This window comes from Naumovozyma dairenensis, chromosome 7, assembly GCF_000227115.2.
Source record: "Naumovozyma dairenensis CBS 421 chromosome 7, complete genome".
Taxonomy (NCBI): domain Eukaryota; kingdom Fungi; phylum Ascomycota; class Saccharomycetes; order Saccharomycetales; family Saccharomycetaceae; genus Naumovozyma; species Naumovozyma dairenensis.
Window position 1 is genome coordinate 1,435,559 of NC_016485.2, and position 20,558 is coordinate 1,456,116.

At 34.3% G+C, this 20,558-nt stretch overlaps 7 protein-coding genes across 7 annotated transcripts; 5 read left to right on the forward strand and 2 right to left on the reverse strand.

The window, feature by feature from the left end:
* Positions 1 to 526: 526 nt before the first annotated feature.
* ZAP1 (Zap1p) lies at positions 527 to 3,037 on the reverse strand (the record flags this gene model as incomplete). The annotated part of the gene is made up of 1 exon (XM_003980190.1): positions 527 to 3,037. The coding sequence occupies one exon, from the start codon at positions 3,035 to 3,037 to the stop codon at positions 527 to 529; it is 2,511 nt and encodes an 836-aa protein (XP_003980239.1).
* A 474-nt stretch (positions 3,038 to 3,511) lies between these two features.
* On the forward strand, positions 3,512 to 4,228 carry LOG1 (Log1p; the record flags this gene model as incomplete). Its single annotated transcript, XM_003980191.1, has 1 exon — positions 3,512 to 4,228. One exon carries the CDS (start codon positions 3,512 to 3,514, stop codon positions 4,226 to 4,228), a length of 717 nt encoding a protein of 238 aa, XP_003980240.1.
* Positions 4,229 to 4,516: 288 nt separating this feature from the next.
* TIM54 (Tim22-complex subunit TIM54) lies at positions 4,517 to 5,854 on the forward strand (the record flags this gene model as incomplete). The annotated part of the gene is made up of 1 exon (XM_003980192.1): positions 4,517 to 5,854. One exon carries the CDS (start codon positions 4,517 to 4,519, stop codon positions 5,852 to 5,854), a length of 1,338 nt encoding a protein of 445 aa, XP_003980241.1.
* Positions 5,855 to 6,065: 211 nt separating this feature from the next.
* Positions 6,066 to 7,088, forward strand: PEP8 (retromer subunit PEP8; the record flags this gene model as incomplete). The annotated part of the gene is made up of 1 exon (XM_003980193.1): positions 6,066 to 7,088. One exon carries the CDS (start codon positions 6,066 to 6,068, stop codon positions 7,086 to 7,088), a length of 1,023 nt encoding a protein of 340 aa, XP_003980242.1.
* A 1,001-nt stretch (positions 7,089 to 8,089) lies between these two features.
* On the forward strand, positions 8,090 to 10,702 carry IRC8 (Irc8p; the record flags this gene model as incomplete). Its single annotated transcript, XM_003980194.1, has 1 exon — positions 8,090 to 10,702. One exon carries the CDS (start codon positions 8,090 to 8,092, stop codon positions 10,700 to 10,702), a length of 2,613 nt encoding a protein of 870 aa, XP_003980243.1.
* A 3,960-nt stretch (positions 10,703 to 14,662) lies between these two features.
* On the forward strand, positions 14,663 to 17,926 carry MTR4 (ATP-dependent RNA helicase MTR4; the record flags this gene model as incomplete). The annotated part of the gene is made up of 1 exon (XM_003980195.1): positions 14,663 to 17,926. The coding sequence occupies one exon, from the start codon at positions 14,663 to 14,665 to the stop codon at positions 17,924 to 17,926; it is 3,264 nt and encodes a 1,087-aa protein (XP_003980244.1).
* Positions 17,927 to 18,401: 475 nt separating this feature from the next.
* Positions 18,402 to 19,643, reverse strand: NDAI0G05860 (elongation factor 1-gamma; the record flags this gene model as incomplete). Its single annotated transcript, XM_003980196.1, has 1 exon — positions 18,402 to 19,643. One exon carries the CDS (start codon positions 19,641 to 19,643, stop codon positions 18,402 to 18,404), a length of 1,242 nt encoding a protein of 413 aa, XP_003980245.1.
* Positions 19,644 to 20,558: the final 915 nt, after the last annotated feature.

The window sequence follows — 20,558 nt, forward strand, 5'->3', positions numbered from 1 at the left end:
GCTATTAAGCTGTGGAAAGGCGGGCTCGATGTGACTTTGACTGCAGTGATGAGATAATAAGATTCGGGATCCATTATGAAAGTCTTGCATCTTTCTATTTTGTTCAACAGCGCAATTCAAGATGTTCATTCTCAGGATTGAGGTTGCCAAAAAGAGAAGTTGGTTTTGAATGGCACTATGCTCGAACTTCTCTTTCACTCTTATTGAAAGGATGAAACAGCGGGGCTTAAGGCCCACACCGAAGGCACAATATATATGGCCTTATTTTAAAAATGTATGGTAATATGTAATGGTATTTGGTATTATGCTGAAGTTGTCGTATACTGCCGAGCTAGACATCTGAAGACCAGCACAGGACTACATTTGTGACGTATGAAGATAAATAGTTAGGTTGTTCTGGTTACCTACTTTCGGTGGTCTATTTTGTTACTAAAAAATGATTTTAGTTAGAATATATACGTACATAAATAAATAAAATAAAGTCTCTCTTTTTTTTCTTTCCAAACGTTGTTAGCATATAGCTTCCTTATGATTTCACAATTTGCTCTTGATTTTGAGGTTTATCTTGTTTCGTGGAAATCAATTTGAAATGAGTCTTAATATGCTTACTCAAATTAGAAGATTCATTGAATGCCTTCCCACAAATCTTACATTTCAAAGGTTTTTCACCAGTATGAGTTCTAATATGGATTTTCAATGAACTTGCAATAGTGAATCTTTTATCACAAAGATGACATTGGAATGGTTTTTCTCCTGTATGCGTCCTTTGGTGCTGTTTTAAAGTTTCCAAGTTGGAAAAACATTTATTACAAACTGGACATTTACATGGTTTATAACCTGAATGGACTTTTAAATGACGTACCATCTTTTGTCTTTGAGTAAATTTCTTGGAACAACCGTGCCAATGGCATTGATATTGGGATTGACCCTTTAATAAATGATCATTTTCAAGGTGCGTATTTAAATCCTCTTTGGAATTGAAAACTTGATCACAGAGGCCCCATTCACATTTAATAGTTCCCAATTTGTTTGATATCGGCAAAACTGTGCTATCATTATTTTTTATTGTTGTTGGTAAAGATGGTTGAACAGTGGTATTGGATAATAATTCTAAATGATGAGTATCGTTTGCGCAATGTAAAGAATGATGGGAATTCAAATTTATTTTAGTCATTTTAGGTTCAATGAATTTGATATCGAAATTAATACCATGGGTATCATTAATATGATTGATTAATGAACAAATATCATTATTTTTATTTGTATAATCACAATCTTGCCAATTACATGAATTGATAAACGTATTATTATTATCTTGTTGACCGTTTTCGGTTGCTTTAGCTGTTTGTTGGAGAGTTGTTGCTGGCAAAGATACGTGATCTTTTATGATATGTTTTTGTAATTCTAATAGAGTATTAAATGATTCAGTACAATCTGCCCATTTGCATTTTAAAGTCGGCTCATCATTTTTCTTAAATATCCAATTGAAATTTACTGTATTGTTATCTTGCATTAGTTTATTATCATTGAAAATTTCATTATTATTTGTAGATGTAGTAGAAGTCGTAACATCATTTGTTGCTAGTGGTAGCGGAGGATAATGATAGAATTTATCAGGTTCAGTAGATATCATATGTTTTGATCGTTCATAGCTATATGTTTTTGCAATTGGACTACTAGCATTTACCGTTGAAATTTTAAATTTATTTTGTTGTTGAGCTTCTTTATGTGGATGTAATTGGATTCGGTGATGATGATGCAAGTTGGTATGGTCATGATTATGGGGATTAGGAATATTATTATTATTAGTAGTAATGGTAGTAGTAGTGTATGCATTGTTATCGTTAGAAGGTGGTGTTTTGCTAATGGATGAATGCAACAGATTGATACTCTGATTTTGCCCACTAGAATGAATATGATTATGATGGTTCATGTGATTGGCAAACGGTACCTCATAAAGAGTCGAAATATCACAAAGATCTTCTAATATCTTAAGGTCGGTTTGAGAGTTGACAATATGTTCGTGATATTGCCGTTGCAATGATGGATGTGTTGTGTCATGAGCAGATGTTAAATGATCATGAGAGTTGCAGTGTTTACAAAATTGATCTATAATTACATTTAAATCTTGTTTATCATCTTCAGTTTTCACAATATTTTTATCAGCATTCGGTAGTTCGAATGGTTTACTCTGTGAGTTGATAGAAGATTGAGGATGACATTGTGTATCACAAGTCAAATCACAATTGATCTCCGTAATAGTATCCTTGTATGGTATATCATTTGAATGGTCAGAGCTCTTAGTCGATAGAGATGAATTTTTCAGTGGATTAGTATTCTGTATGCCAGTATAAATGTTCAGCTCGTCCAAATTAAGATTCGTGATGTAATCACTGAATGTTCCAGAATTTTTTGCTTTGATGTCTTCTTTGCTATATTCAGAGAGATGATGATCCATTTCACAACATATTTCCAACACTTTAGGATTACAATAACAATTTTCATTATGAGTGCTATCGTTATTATTTGTGAAATTACTATTATTATGAGTGATTGTTGATACCATTGGATCCAATTTCCTTCGCTTGAAAAATGCATCGACATTACTATTTAAGTTTGCGGATGGTAATAATAAAGTATCATCATGGTAAGAGAAATCCTTTGGAAGTATAGAAGAAGAAGAAATTGGATCATTATTTATTGCACGATCAGCATCCCTATGATAATTAATGAATTCGAAATGTTGGCAATCTGCGTACTGTGTACAATCGATTTCATCTGAACTTTGGTTACAAGAACCAAGGATATTTCCGGTACTTGAAGATTTTTCCGTATTATCAGTTGAAGTAGCAGCAGCAGCAGCAGTAGCAGTAGTGGTTGTAGCTATATCTCTCGATAAGGTCTGACCAGTAGCATCCGTGGCACCGCTACCTCTATCACCAGCGTTGTGATTCACATGAACATGACCGTGAATATAAGTCAGATTATCATGATTATGAATATGACCATGAACTATCCCTTCTTGTGTATTCGGCATTGTATGTATATATATCGAAATTCAGCCGTAATTGCACGTTCCACTAATTTCTATCTTATCTTGGTGCAATTTCTGTGATGATAGCCTTTTATCTCAATGGATTCCTGAATATTAGAAATTCTTCTCAAGCAACAATATTATTGGTGCACTGACAGGTATATATATATATATATATATTCTTAATTTCTACGAAAAATCTTCGTTGGTTCTTCCACAACATTTTCCAAATTGTCAGAGTCAGCCAATTTCTATAATTCGGACAATGGTACTAATTATATTTTTATTGTGTTATATGTGTTAGTATACAGTATATATATATATATATATTCACAAACTCTGCAAGAACAAGGAACACAAAGAAACACTACTTCAGATACCAATTTATAACGGTAGATATTATTATTAGTGTACGGGAGGTAAGACCAGAATCATTAAGAAAAAAAATACGTACATATATATATATATAAGCGAAAAATGACTATGAAATCGGTATGTGTGTATTGTGGTTCGTCTTCAGGTAAAGATAAGATTTTCTCAGCGCAAGCCAATGAATTAGGTAAATTATTCTATGGATTAGGCTGGCAGTTAATTTATGGAGGTGGTACTACAGGTTTAATGGGTCAAGTAGCCATTGGTGCCATGGGAGACAATTCTGATGGTCACGTCCATGGTATTATTCCCAACGCCCTTGTTGCTAAAGAACGTAAGGATTCTCAAGGAGGAGTAGTAGAAAAGGAGGAGGATGAGATACAGATAGATGTAGATGTAGAAGATCATAGAGGGTCTACCCCGATTTCTAATAAGTTTGGGAAGACTACTGTTGTTCCAGATATGCATTCGAGAAAAAGAATGATGGCTGAATTAAGTGACGCTTTCGTAGCTATGCCCGGTGGGTATGGGACCATGGAGGAAATCATGGAATGTATTACATGGTCTCAATTAGGTATTCATAATAAACCAATTGTTTTATTCAATATAGATGGATTTTATGATTCCTTATTAAAATTTGTCCAAAATTCCATTGAAAGAGGGTTTATTAGTGAGAAAAATGGGAAGATTGTTCAAGTAGCCACTACAGCTCCAGAAGTTATTGAAATGATTCAAAACTATGTTGTTCCTGAAGGTAGATTCAATTTGAATTGGCAAGACGAAGGGGACAATGAGCATGATGATGAGCATGATTGTAAGTAAATACGTAAGTGAATAAGTAAGTAAGTAAAATAATAAACCAATTAGCATCCTCATATACCGTAGCATCAAACAAACGTATAAGAAACATCTTTATCTCCACTGCTGTATGATCATATGAATTACTGTCATAAACTGTCCTTTCAGAAACCTCGCCCTGTTAAGAAAGAAAACACTACATAAAGTATTTATATAGAAAAGAGAGAAGAGATGATGGGTGGTAGTCATCGCATAGGAAGAACTACAACAGGGATCAGGCAGAAAAAAGAATAAGAGGTTGAACCGTTCAGAATGAGAGGTTATTCGAACCCAGCATTTAAAGCATTGGGTATTCCAACGATAAAACTACCTTCCCGAAACTGGTTAATATTCTGGACAGTCCTCACAACAGGCTTATCAGGTATCGTCTATGACAAATATCAACAACGTTCCATAATATCACATTATACAGATCTCGTTAAACCTTTCAGTAAGGAGCCTTTACCTGTTCAAAGGAAGCCAAGAAAGATTACAGTCTTCATTGCTCCTCCACCGAATGATTATTTGGATACTTCTTTGAAGATTTGGAGACGATATATTAAGCCGGTTTTATATTATGCCGGATTAGACTATGATGTTGTCGAGGAAGATAGGCAAGGTGTTATCAGGACGAAAGTAGCGTCTGAACTACGTCAATTAAGATTGCAATTATCGGAAAAGAAAAATGGATCCATTGAACATAAGCACGACGATGATGAAGAATCGTCAACAAAAGAAAAACAAGAACTAAAGGCAGACCCAAGTGAATTTTTAGGTGTCTTTTACAAGAAAAACAAAGTGGCGGTGGAAATTATCCCGGATGATTGTTTAGTAGAGGACCCCAAGATGGCAGGAGGTGTTATTTGTATTGGTAGAGGCGCTTATAAAGAATATCTTACTGGTTTGCATGAAGGACTACTGGGTCCACTTGAAGAACCAGCTCCGGTAACAGAGCCAACAATAGTGGATCCAACCATATCTAATCCTGTTGATGATGTATCGCTTGTAGAACAGGAACTGCAAGGCAATTTAGATGATACCATCAGAGTAGTGGACACACTCAATGACGAGTCATCATCGCCAAATCTTGAAGACACGAATGATAGTAAAAATAAAGAAGAGAAGAAAGAGGAAAAAGAGGAGGGAGAAGAAAAGGAAAAGGAAAAGGAAACTGCAGTCATCGTTAAACCATTTATAACGTCAGATAAATACTCGGAAGCAACGATCCCTTCGGAATTAGAACAATTGACAAATGGGAAATTCGCAATAAAAGATCCAAACACAAATATCCCTATCCTTTTACATCAACCATTGTTGATGATACCTATCCCTAATCTATCTGGATTTACCAACATGCCCAGGAGAATTGCAAGATTCTATCAAAGAAGAGAATATGCGTCCCGTGTTTGTTCAGAGACATATCATCTAGTCACGCAAGAAAATATGAGGAAATTTGATCAAAATATAGATACACAATGGGGTAAAGAGGAAGAGGAGGATTATTGGCCATCCCAATGGGTTAAGCAAGGTTTAGAACGTAAGAGTGAATGGACTAGGCCATTAATCACTGATCCTAAAGTGGTTGATAATGTTACTGTGATAGATCACTAAATACGACACTGTTAAGCATATTTTGTAAATATAAAAAAGTTCACTATATAAAAAATGTAAGTTTTCCCTAATTAAAGGTTAATACCAAAGTATATACTAAACTTGAAGATGTCTGTCACTGAGTCAAAAAGGCAACAATAACTAGCCAAAAGAACATATCATATCAACCGATCACTAAACGTTACATATTACCTTTTTTTTTTAAGGCACCATGATGAAATCATTCTTTAAAGCTCCATTAGATATAGAAATTTTGTTAGACAATGAGGATTCCCGAAAACATGTCCATGGTAATTTACCATTGTATGAAGATGGAGAATCTATAAACGGGATAGTCACATTAAGAGTAAGAGAGGGGAAACGAGTGGAGCATTTAGGTGTTAAGATTTCTGTTATTGGATCAATTGATGTGGTTAAGAAGGCAGATAATGGAACCAACGAGATATTGTCAAAGAAACCCTTAGATCAATTTCTTTGCTTGAGCTACGATTTATGTCCCACGGGAGAATTACAACATTCACAAAGCTATTCCTTTGCATTTAAGGATCTTAATAAGAGATTTGAATCATATGTCGGAAGAAATGTGGAAGTAAATTATTACGTTAAAGTTACCGTATTAAGGAAATCAACAGATATTTCGAAGATTAAGAAATTTTGGGTTTACCTCTATAAAGATAACGTTAGTGCAATAACGACAGTTTCCAATAGTTTATCTACGCAACAACAACAACCTACTGCAATATCGAATGGAGAAAACGCTGGTCCTGCTGAAGAAAATGGGCAATCTACAAATAATCATAATAAAGTGGCGGATCCTCAAGCAAAACAAATCAAGCTAGATATTGGTATAGAGAATTGTCTCCATATAGAATTTGAATATTCAAAAGCTCAATATTCCTTAAAAGATGTAATTGTTGGTAGAATATATTTCCTTCTAACTAGGTTAAAAATTAGACACATGGAATTAAGTTTATTAACGAGAGAAATATCTGGCATGAAACCTAACACAACCATTAAAGATACCATTACCATTAGATATGAAATCATGGATGGATCTCCAGTAAAGGGAGAAACGATACCAATCAGGCTGTTCTTAGGTGGATATGACTTGACGCCTAATATGTCTTGTAATTATTTTAGTGTGAAGAATTATTTAAGTTTAGTTATAGTGGATGAAGATGGTAGACGATATTTCAAGCAGTCTGAGGTGATACTTTATCGTACCAGAGAATGAGATCGTAAAGGGTAAATAATAATTGGCACGTAAGCATCTCTTTCAATTGTCATTAAAAGAAGTAACAAACAGTATTTTACTGGGTGGTACATGTTTTTCAATTCATTACATAAATTTAATTCATTAGACGTACATTTCATTTATACAAAAAGGCCAACAGACATCATTTTCAAGTAAAAAAAAACATATTTGTTAAGGAATGCCAAATCAGATAAATATAAACCAGATGGACCTAACAGTTAATCTACTATATATTTGTTCTACCTCTATCATCTTTGTTTACCATGCGAATAAACTTTTGTTAGAGCCAGTACATTATCCATCCAAAAAGTGTTCCGTAGTACAGAAGAAGATGCGGCACCATTGACATATATCTACCCTCAACAAATCCGAATTTATTATACCTTTGCCTATCCCTATGCACCATGATACGTCCTACTTGATAGTTATAATAAAGAAAGCTGAAAACATCCAATATTTGCAATACTACTCAAATCGGTTGCTTCTTTTTAGCTAAATTCACCACTATTAAATAATAATAGTAACCATAATAATATATGGACGGACGGACTTTCCAGCTAGTAAGATCGCATCGCATCACATCACATGGGCCAGTGGCCGAGAAATGTTTCTTTAAGAAACGGTTATAAATGGGAAACAAAGAGGAAACCCAGAGGAAACAGCCGCCGTCTCTTACCGCTTTCGGTAAAAGGTAAACATAGCCCTGTATTGACATGAAATTTACACGTAAAAAGGTATCAAGAGAGATGCTTCGCTTGATCTGGGCTGGCTTTCTAAATTGATTTCTTTGATCTGCCATTTTTTTTAAGGTACCTAACGCAAAAATTATTGGACTCTGTAAACTTTGATTACATTTAAGCTTCTTGTTTTGTTTTGTTTTGTTTTGTTTTGTTGGTTTCTTTATACACTCGAGGAGTCTTTGTTGAACACAAGGCTAAAAGTTGAAAAGAACAGAAACGAAGGGCTGCTTCACTAGAATAATGACAGAGGAATTGAGGAAATATTCCACTATTAAAAACACTATCTTCACCTTTTTTAGCATTACAGTTTCTTTAGCAACAGGTTCCATTTGCATTGCTCTCATATCCAAATTTCATCAAAATGAAGCTGTGCTGATAATTATAACATGCGCTACCTTCCTATATGCCATGACATGTCTATATTCTTTGGTTGTCCGTCTTCCTTCCAATTCAATGTCAGATAAAGCAATTAACATTATGGGAACATTTTTCCAAATCATGACTTTATGTTGTGCAATTGAGTATTTCAACTTCTCAATTAAACATAAAATCATAAGTTCTTCGAAACTACACACAAATTTACTTATCACATTCGATTCATTATTACTCTTTACATTATTTTTTAATGGGATCATCATTGGAAATAAAATGGAATCTCCTTCTCAACAAAACTACACAACAGCTAGCAGCAATACCATAAACAAGCAAGATGAAAAATTTATTGAAAATGATAAATTCATTCCAATGAAAGATTCAACACAGACATTAACCCCGGCAATGGATATGTTCTTCCCAAAAAATTTCAATATGGAAACTTCTCCAGATCCAAGATCTTTATGGACTGATAATGTGCTTGGCCAAGGAGGCAAAGCATCAGTTGATAACAATTCTACAGGTTCAGTCATAAGACATACATTGGGTCCCATTATTGTCCCATCCCAAGGTTCGATAAATGGACTTCATAATAAATCAGAGATAAAGAAAAACCATCACCATCACAATTTATTTAAGTTGAGGGGATTAGGTATAATTTCTCCAACTTTAAAGAATAAGAATATGAGGAACAATAATAACAACCATTCTCAAAATTTACAAGAAGAAGGAGAAGGAGTACCAAAAAACACTAAATATATTACAAGATTATCAACTATATCAGATATATCAAAAAGTTTACTAAATGTCTTAGGAACGCCAAACCAATCTCTTGAAGGTACAGCGAAACAAGAAAGACCAACAAGTAAACAACAATCTTTAGAAAGACCATTTTCTATCATGATTGATAACTCTCATTTGAAAACATTATCTGAGGTTCGTTCAGCAGCAATTTCCCCTGCTTTAGAACAAGAAAAAATCGCAATCGGTAGAATAAATAATGCCCTATTACCACCATGTTTACGTCTTGAACATAATAATAATAGTAACAATCGATTACCTTCTTCCATAACTGAAGAACAAATTAGTCAAATTACAAGACCTGTGTCCCCATTAATACCAGAAATTCCAACATTAGCTTCGACAAACGAAGCCGTAAACGGTACTGTGAAGATAGAAGGTGTGAATGGAAATTTTGTTCATGAAGAAGTAGAATTTGAAAATGTAGTGTTAGCTTTGGATCAACAAGCTATACCAAATCTAGATTTTAATGACAATTTCCATTCAAATTCAATTGAACATATAGAATTACCAAATAAGGTTACAATGGAAATGTGGGAGAAGAATAAAAATCAATTTTTACAAAGAGCAACTAGTTTACAACAACAACTTCTATTATCACCTTTCCAAATGGATCCTAATACAAATACAATGAATTTAGCGATTTCAAGTGAGGAATTACAATCCAGTGATGCATATAGTTTCCCAAGAAAGCCTTCCATTGTCAATAATGCTCAATTAAAGCAGCAAGAAATTGTGAATGATGACGCTATTAGTGAATTAGATGAATACTTAAATGAATTCGAAATAAATGAGTTAAATGAGAGTCAAATTATGGAAGATAGTTTAAAACAACCTATTACGAACACGTATCCAAATGAACAATTTCAGACAAACAATTACACAACAGATAATAGCAGACAACATTCTCCAACTAAATCAATCATGTCCATAATTAGTGGTGGTGGAAATACAAACCATTCACTACATCATCATCAGAATCATCATCGAAAACAAAATTCAATTACTAATTTCCTAACTGGGAATTCACATACAAGGACTCCATCACAAATGACATATATGCATTCTAATTCTAATTCCAATCCCCCATCTCCAACAAGGTCACAAATATTAAAAAGGATTGGGAAAAAACTTTCATTATCGAACATTTCTGATTCCATGTTGCCTCATTCATTTTCAAATGAATCCCCCTCATCTCCAATCCCTGGTAATAATGAATTATTTAATTTCCATACATATGGTGGTTTTCATCAAGATCAACATCAATATCATAATAGAGGGAAAAGTCTTGATTTCAGTTATCTTCATTCATTACAAAATTCTCCCATGAAACAGACATCCGGAATGTCACGAAGTGGGTCAACTTACCAAAATAGAAGAAATAGTCTCAAACCCAGTAAGTCCCTAGCTCCTCCCCTTCCTGTAAATTCGAATTTTTACAAGCAGAAAAACAATATTACATATTCATTCACTAATAATAATAGCAATGTTGAGTTGGAATCACCATCATTAATCCTTCGAAGAACTAGTTCGAATCCAGACTCTCATAGATCAAGCCTCGTATCTTCTAAAGATTCCGGTACCGAATATCCTGATATTGTAATGAGTCAATATGATAGAGAAAGATGGAATACTATAACGAATTTACATCTCAATGAACCTCGGATTGATAATGAATAAATAATAAAGGACATTTTATAATGACATCTATATAGTTTGAAGAAGGCATTTTGTCTGAAAAAAATTATATATGCAGTTAATTATTTACAAGTATAAGAAAGAAATAATAGATACCCCCATTTTATTTAACGTTAGAACTTATAAGTCTGTAATAGAGTTTACTATCATGTAACACAACCAAGACAGATATTACTGTATACTGATAGCCTTTGTTAAATACCTAAGTGACTGGGACAGATGTTGGCCTATTTTTTGGCCCGTTTTACACCAAAAGTGGATGGAGGGCGAAAACTTTTTTTAATTCAAAAAATTCAAGATTTAGATAGAATTCAGGGCTAACTGGAAAGCAAGCCTGTGGATGTTTAAAAATATCAAGAAGAAATATGCATAAATTATGTATACGATTATTGTAAATATGAGTATACTGAAATTGAGTTGAATTTGATTGGCAAAGAAAAAAGTAGAGGGATAGCCCCTCTATATCGGATAGATATCAGCATCAGGCGCATCAGGTGCATCAGATGCATCTGCTAAGTTAACTGTGAGGGTTCCAAATGGGTGACAAATCTCTTTGAAAGTTGTTGTCACATCAATACGTTCTAATTGTTCTAGTATATTTCCCTCAATGCTCCCCCTAAGAGTAATTGTCCCTTCAGTGGCTTCCGTTTCTGATACCATAGTGCAGCTTCAGTTTCCGAAGATATCCTGGGCAATTCTCTAGAAGCATGCGTCGCTTTTGCATTACTCATTAGCTTCTTCCGTTTGGTGGTTTTCATCATTACATCCTATGAGATATCTCTACAGTTTTCATTGAACTGATACCTCCTTGCCTTCTTCTTACATTTCTCATCATAGTTCACGACTCTTTGGAATTCATACTTTAATGAAGAGTTCGTGCCATCAGCACAACGTTTGCTAGTGATTATTTCAGAGGTTAGATCATAAAAATATCTTTTTCGTTTGCAGGGAGCAAGATCGAAAGCCCAGTAGCAAAGTTTTCGTAATCTTCCGGATATAGATTCCCTTTCTCAACCGGTCTGTCGTATACTTCGTTTAACATCACTCTAGTAAATCTCTTTTCTGGAGTTTCATCAGCTGTAAATTTAAGTTCAGTTTCAATTTCTTCGAGTACATCAATATGGGGAGGTGAATCCGGTACATTATATGAATTACTTAGTCCAAATCTAATATTATCCTCATGAGTAACGTCTTCAATATCACTTACAATGATACTACTATCCCAGCAGGCTGGCCTATTCTCTTTCTACTGCTTTGGTGTGGTGGTAAATCTGTCACGGTGGTGCATTATGCGCTCGTTGTTATCTAACAATTTTTTCAAGAATGCTTCAAGCTCCCCATCTGGAATAGAAACCCCAATTAAGATCCTTGCAAAGGCGTTAAAAAAGTGGATGTCGAGTGGTTGTAGCAATTCGGATGAGTGGCTGAGAATGAACAATAATTCAATATTATTCTCAGAAGTAAATTCAGCGATTTCTTTACTGTTAAGGGAAATATGGTCATCCGATACCAAGAGTCTGGGTTGTGTCTCGACAGATAACCCCTTCTCTTCAACCATTTGCCCTAGTCTGTGGATGGAAGACATTTTTTAAGTACAATAAAAAGTTCTCAGTATTAATAAAACCATTTTGGGTTCTCCCGAATTGCCAATGGGAAAACTTTTCACTGATGATTTTCTTAATGATCTTAGAGATTTTTTTTCCATGCAAAATGACATAAGGATCCGAAATTGTTTCATTGGCACCGATAGTATACAAAAGGCTTAGATGGCTAGTTGGCTCATTCACAGAAATTCCAGGAGTAGTATTGGCGCCGGTTAACTCCCTGATTTTGTCACCTCTTTGCCCTAACTTTAAGCCTGTTTCATCGCAATTAAAGATAAATTTACTAAATCTATTAATATAGTTTTTATATTATAAGGGACTTTCTAACAAAATCATCATTGCGAATCGGGTTAGAGCCAATTTCTCTACGATTCTTCTCAATGGCTCTGCTTAGCTTAAAAGACATCCAATATTTGTTGACCCCTGTAAGCCGTCTTTTTACAGATATCTGTTGGATTCTCTGTTTCCAACTCTTCCACGATTTTAAATAATTCGTTATTTAAAATAGTTGAACACCGGTTAGTATCATCTATTTCCTTTTTCGTTTCTTTAACTGTATGAATGCAATCTGCATTTAGGTACTCAAGATTGTTAATGAACTTATCAGCTTTAACTAATTTATGTTCATCATCAAGACTGATAATTTTTTCCTTTAATTTGCTTTCAGCCAAGTCAGAAAACTTTTTCATTTTCAAGAAGTGATTCAAATAACCACGGAAACCTTCAATGTCATCGAAGGTATAATCCAAATTTTGAAGGGCTATCATGATGCTTTAGGTAGCAAATGTCATCACTAGTAAAATAGTTCTTTACAGTTTTAACCAATTTATTATCCCTTAAAAAACGTCTAAAGGTTATTCTTGGGATATTAAATAATTTACAGATTTCAGTTTATGATACTTTATTCGCTTCAATTTCGTCTAAATATTTGTTGTCGATAAAAAAGAAAAACTTAGCAACATCGAGAATTTCGTATTGGTTTAAGTCGGTCTTTGAGCTAAAGGTGTCATACTCCTCATCGGTACGATCAGCTAATTTCAAAGCTAACGAATAATCAAAATATCTGGAGTTAGTTAGCAGAATTGTGTCAATAATGAAAACAGAATCACTCTTAAAGACGTTGCCAATACTATATTCAGGAAATCTATGATTTTGGAAATTTGCTTCAATAGTTTTGATTTGTGAATCGGTATAAAAATTTCATAAGCAAGCAGAAGATATTGTATGAGAGTTAATGGCGATAATTGAAGGTTTAGAGTTGTAGATATACTTCTATATGGTAATATATATTGCAAGTATTAAACATATATATAGTTAAATGACGCTGATTGCTCGTTATTGTTTTCTACGGACATAACAAACTTTGCAGACACGTAGGTTTTAATCTGGTTGAATTATTTATTTTTTAAATATAATGATAAACAAATTTGAGTATTAAGAAACGTTCTTCTATCGAATACATATTGTTGTTAATATTATTCTCTTCCTATATAGTGAAGACATTTTTCACCTCGAAATGCCTTTTTCTTTTAGCCGTCGTAACCATAAATTCAGGCTGTCATTGCTTCGAAACGCACGATAAACGAAAGCAACTTAACGTCGAGCGCATTGTTTACATCTGAGAGAAAAAAGTTTGCACTGGAGGGTTTGGATCTCGAACGACGGGGTTGTTGTTTCAAGTTACAGAAGACCTACTGAAAAACTACTTTCTTGTTTGGCTAAAAGGCAGGGCTCAGATAATTTTATCCAGATTATCCCTTTTTAGACCCTATCCATTTTTGGTCCAAAATTGGCCAAAAAACTGGCCAAAAAACTGGCCAACATCTGTCCTACTCTGGTAGCTAATCTTGTGAAAAGATGGTAATTCTCTTGGACCCAGTTTTTTATCACTTTAGTTTTTCTTTTTTTTTCCTTTTTTTTTTTCGAATATTATTGAAGTTTTAAAAAACTGTTACAAAAATCGCAAAAGAACTATAAAAAAACCTTTAAAACTAAATCAATCTTACAAGATTTTTGTTAAAAGTGATAACTACATCCAAAGCAATCAATTGAAGTTCGTGACATCTTTCTTTAAAAAGAAGCAGCTATGTGACGCCGATCATCCAAAGATGTCAGTCGGAGTATTATAAAGTGACAGACAAACAGACAGACCGGGTTATTATTCTCCGTGAAAATTTTGTCGCGATGAGATCTGAAAAATTAATTAATACAGGTTATTATGTAAATCAGTAAAGCACATTTGAGAAAGAACAATATTACTTCATCAACATTGAAGGTTCTATCTAGATCTGCATATCCGATATATATAATCAAGCAGACATACATACGTCTTATCGAAATGGATTCTGACGATTTATTTGGTGTCTTCAATGAAGCTCCTATTGAAATACCTGATGATATTCCAGAAGAAGAAGGGCAAAGTAGTACCACTCCAAATGAAGACAACAAAACAAACAAGCGTACTTTAGATTCTGACGAAGATGTAAATGTTGATGATGACGACGATGAAGAAGAAGGGAATAACAAGAACGTATCGAACAAGACAAAGAAATCTAAAATCCATTCTTTAACAGACAAGAAAGAAAAATCCACAGTAGTCCCCGTCGTAGCTGATTCCTTCGAACAAGAAGCTTCCAGAGAGGTCGAAGCATCAGCAGGTTTAACAAATGCTGCAACCACACAAGTAGAAGAAGATGGTAAAGTTAGATTATCACATCAAGTTCGTCATCAAGTCGCCTTACCACCAAATTACGATTATACCCCGATTGCTGAACATAAGAGAATTAATGAAGCACGTACGTATCCGTTCACTTTGGATCCCTTCCAAGATACAGCTGTTTCTTGTATCGATAGAGGTGAATCTGTTTTAGTGTCAGCTCATACTTCTGCAGGGAAAACTGTGGTCGCTGAGTATGCTATTGCTCAATCTTTAAGAGAAAAGCAAAGAGTCATTTATACTTCTCCAATTAAAGCTTTATCTAATCAAAAATATAGAGAATTGCTAGCTGAGTTTGGTGATGTTGGGTTGATGACTGGTGATATTACAATTAACCCTGATGCAGGTTGTTTAGTTATGACTACAGAAATTTTAAGAAGTATGTTATATAGAGGTAGTGAAGTGATGAGAGAAGTTGCATGGGTTATATTTGATGAAGTTCATTATATGAGAGATAAAGAACGTGGTGTTGTTTGGGAAGAAACTATCATTCTTTTACCTGATAAAGTCCGTTATGTGTTTTTATCTGCTACTATTCCAAATGCTATGGAGTTTGCGGAATGGATTTGTAAGATTCACTCTCAACCTTGTCATATTGTTTATACTAATTTCCGTCCAACTCCTTTACAACATTATCTTTTCCCAGCACATGGTGATGGTATTTATTTAGTTGTTGATGAAAAAAGTACATTTAGAGAAGAAAATTTCCAAAAAGCGATGGCATCAATTAGTAATCAATCAGGTGATGATCCAAATTCTACAAATTCAAGAGGTAAGAAGGGTCAAACGTTTAAAGGTGGTGCTGCCAAAGGTGATGCTAAGGGTGATATTTATAAGATTGTTAAGATGATTTGGAAGAAAAAATATAACCCTGTTATTGTCTTTTCATTTAGTAAACGTGATTGTGAAGAATTAGCATTGAAAATGTCTAAATTAGATTTCAATTCAGATGATGAAAAGGATGCCCTATCGAAAATTTTTAATAATGCAATTGCTTTGTTACCAGAAACTGATAGAGAATTACCTCAAATTAAACATATTTTACCTCTATTAAGAAGAGGTATTGGTATCCATCATTCAGGTCTTTTACCGATCTTAAAAGAAGTTATTGAAATTTTATTCCAAGAAGGGTTCTTAAAGGTTTTATTTGCAACAGAAACTTTCTCTATTGGGTTAAATATGCCTGCAAAGACTGTTGTTTTCACTTCAGTTAGAAAATGGGATGGTCAACAATTCCGTTGGGTATCTGGTGGTGAATATATTCAAATGTCAGGTCGTGCTGGTCGTCGTGGGTTAGATGATCGTGGTATTGTCATTATGATGATCGATGAGAAAATGGAACCACAAGTTGCTAAAGGTATGGTTAAAGGTCAAGCTGATAGATTGGATTCTGCTTTCCATTTAGGTTATAATATGATTTTGAATTTAATGAGAGTGGAAGGTATTTCACCTGAGTTTATGTTAGAACATTCATTTTATCAATTCCAAAATGTAATTTCCGTCCCCATTATGGAAAAAAAATTAATTGAATTGAATAAAGAAATTGATGATATTCAAATTGATGACGAAGAAAATATCAAAGAATATTATGAAGTAAGGCAAACGCTTGATAGCTACAATGAAGATGTCCGTCATATAATGACACATCCAGCCAATGTATTAAGCTTTTTACAACCAGGTAGACTAATTGAAGTTAACATTGGAGGTAAGACTGGGGATAACAAGCAAAATTATGGTTGGGCAGCAGTTATTGATTTTGCTAAGAGAATTAATAAACGTAATCCTACTGCTGTCTATACAGACCATGAATCATACATTGTTAACGTTGTAGTTAATAGTATGTATGCTGATTCTCCAGTGAATTTGTTGAAGCCATTTAATCCAACATTCCCTGAAGGTATTCGTCCTGCTGAAGAAGGTGAAAAATCCATATGTGCTGCTATACCAATAACTTTAGATTCTATACAATCATTGGGTAATATTAGACTACATATGCCCAAGGATATCAGAGCTAGTGGACAAAAGGAAATTGTAGGTAAATCATTGAGTGAAGTTCAACGTAGATTCCCCGATGGGATCCCATTAATTGATCCAATTAAAAACATGAAGATTGAAGATGATGATTTTACTAAATTATTGAAAAAAATTGAAGTTCTTGAAGGTAAATTATTTTCAAATCAATTAAGTAATTCTGTGAGATTAGCTGAATTATATGAGAAATATAGTAGGAAGCATGCGTTGATTAATGATACTAAACAATTAAAACATAAGATTAATGAATCTCAAGCTGTGATACAGTTAGATGATTTACGTAGACGTAAGAGAGTTTTACGTCGTTTAGGATTTTCTACGCCAAGTGATATTATTGAATTGAAAGGTAGAGTTGCATGTGAAATTTCTAGTGGTGATGAATTATTATTAACTGAATTAATCTTCAATGGTAATTTCAATGAATTGACACCTGAACAATCAGCAGCATTACTTTCATGTTTCGCATTCCAAGAACGTTGTAAAGAAGCCCCAAGATTAAAACCTGAATTAGGTGAACCATTGAAAGCTATGAGAGAACTTGCTTCTAAAATTGCCAAAATAATGAAGGATTCCAAGATTGAAATTGTTGAGAAGGATTATGTTGAAAGTTTTAGACATGAACTTATGGAAGTTGTGTATGAATGGTGTAAAGGTGCCACATTTACCCAAATTTGTAAAATGACCGATGTTTATGAAGGTTCATTGATTAGAATGTTCAAGAGATTGGAAGAATTAGTTAAAGAATTGGTTGATGTTGCCAATACAATTGGTAATACAGCTTTGAAGGAAAAAATGGAAACAGTTATAAAGTTGATACATAGAGATATTGTTTCCGCTGGTTCCTTGTATTTATAGATCTTTCATTTTCCTTTAATTTGTATTATAAATATATGTATATATGTTGGTATCAATAAAAAAAAGTAATAATAATAATAGAAGATTGTGTGTTGGGTAAATGATTGTAAACAAGAACTGAATTTATTAGTTTTGTATTTTGTACTACAAAAACTTGTAGTATTTTAAGAGAAGAAGTAAATGAAGTGTTCCGTATTTTATCGTATGTTCAACGATTCGGACTTCAGTAAGAGCTCCGGAGTTCTCCATATGTACGTGAACGCAAAAAATACAGACCAAAAAGAAACATTCAGATGATAGGGAAAGAATACAAGGAATACAACGTTAAAAAAGAACAGGAAATCAAAAATTATCTTGCAAAAAAATCATCCATTGAATCAAGCAATGGTATTACATTTTATATTTATTTCCGTACGAAGTTCTTCTATAGAAAAAATGTATAAAAAAAAGGAAGGAAAAAGTATAAACATAGAGATCATTTCAAGACTTTACCGTCAACAATTTCCTTAGATTCACCATTAACAATGACAGGTTTATCCCAAGCCCACATGTTATCGACGAATTCTTTATCTTCTTGCTTAGTTGGATCCAACTTAGTATAACTATAAGATTCCCAATCTGGAGCTACATCAAATGCCGGAATATGATCTTGACCTCTAACCATAATAGCACCAGTGATACCATTATTATTATTTTCACCATAAACGACTAAACAACCAAACATATACTTGTTAGATGCGGATAATCTATTAAAGAATCCACCAATCAAATTGTTAGACATGAAAGTCAAAGTCAATTCATCATTATACTTGTAATCAACTTTCCATAAGGAGTACTCTTCTGGATTGTAATGTTTCCAAAACCAAGGTAACGCAACTGGTCTTGTATCTTCGTTAGAATATTGTCTTTTCCATTCATCTAAGATGAAAGTAGACTTACCTAGAGCTTCCAATGGATGTTTTGGTTTTTTAGCTGGTTGAGCAGATTCCTCACCGGCAGTAGTCTCAGGTTTCTTTTCAACTTTTGTTTTATTTTGTTCTGCCTTTGGTTTCTTCTCCTTCTTTGGTGGAACATATTCCATTGGTTTATCTGTAAATTCGAAATCAATGAAGAATGGTGCCATGATTGGAGAGGAAATGACAGTCTTGAACCATCTAACCAAAGCTGGAAACTTTGCTACAAATTGAGGGCCTACAAGTTTAGAGAATGCCAAACTCCAAAAGCTAGCAGCGTGAAGATCAGCTAATGAGATACTTTCTGTGGCCAAATAAGTGAAATTCTTCAATCTTTGTTCGTAAAATGAAGCATATTTATCCAAGTTAACGTATGCGTTATCCACTTCCTTTTTATTATAAGGAGTTGCACCAAGGAATGTTAAGAATATTTTGAAGATAGTTAAACTTACATCCATGTTACTGAATGATAACCATCTAATGATTTCAGTCTTTTCCATGACGGTGGAACCGATCAATTTAGATTTGATTTTCTCATCGTCGATGGAATTGGCCAAGTAGAAGAGGATAGCCATTGCCTCGTTTAGTTTCAAACCCTTGGGGCCCCATAAGGATGGGACTTTCTTTATTGGGAATTTTTCACCAAAAGTGGCATCTTCTTCTAAATTGGTGATGATTTTGTAATCTAGGTTGAAATATTTGATCAATGCTTTAGAAGATATACTCCTTGGGCTGCTGGATGCGTATAATGTACCTTGAGTCATTTTAGGCGGCTGTGTTGCTATATTGGTAAGTGTGCGTGATTATGTAACAATAGTTTACCAAACACAAGATTTCCATCTAGGGAAAAAAGAAATACCAAGAAGAGACCAGATATTCCTGTATGTTATATAGTCCATGAATTATTGCGTCGACACCGGTTCGCCATTAACAGTATAATCTACTTTAATCAATTAAAATGAAGAATAGGGAGGGGGGAGTGTTGCAGAGCCAGGCAGCCCGGCGAGACACACTCAACTCGTGACGTTTCCAACGGGGTAGAGCAACAGCAACACCAGAAGCAGCCTGGTTAGTTGGCTGCCGGTTCCTGTTGCTGTTGCTGTTCCTGTTGTTGCTGCTATGTGTTGCAGCAATTTTGCTGGAAGGGATCGTGTTAGTTTTTAAATGTTTTTCACCCTAACTAGCGAAAGGCAGCCCTTACTTGCCACCCCAAGGATTTTTTATTGTTTCAAAAACTCGTTACAATAGCTGCTGTAGAAAATACCTGTCACATTTTAAAAACCATCTTCCTGGTATTTAGGTGACGTCGGAGAGTCAGTTAAATTATTTCCACAGAGGGTCTACTCCTCAGCAAAGATGTTCAGGAACCAATTACAATCATTATTCAAGGGTTCTAGATAGAACTTGACGATATTTTCTGAGTTGGTAGATACAAGATTGGCAAGGTAAAATATTCCTTTCGCTATTGTGGATAAACCAATTCATGAAACAGAGGGCAAGCATCTCCGATGCTTTGTAAATGGGAGTAATAGCTAAACTTGGGTTGAACATGTCCTTCAATAAGCCTGCTGATATATTAAAAGAGGTTAATATTTATATAGCCCCCACCTTGTTATTGTTGCTGGTTTTGAACCCTCACCCAATTCCAAGGGTAACTCTACCCAATAAACCCTAGGGTG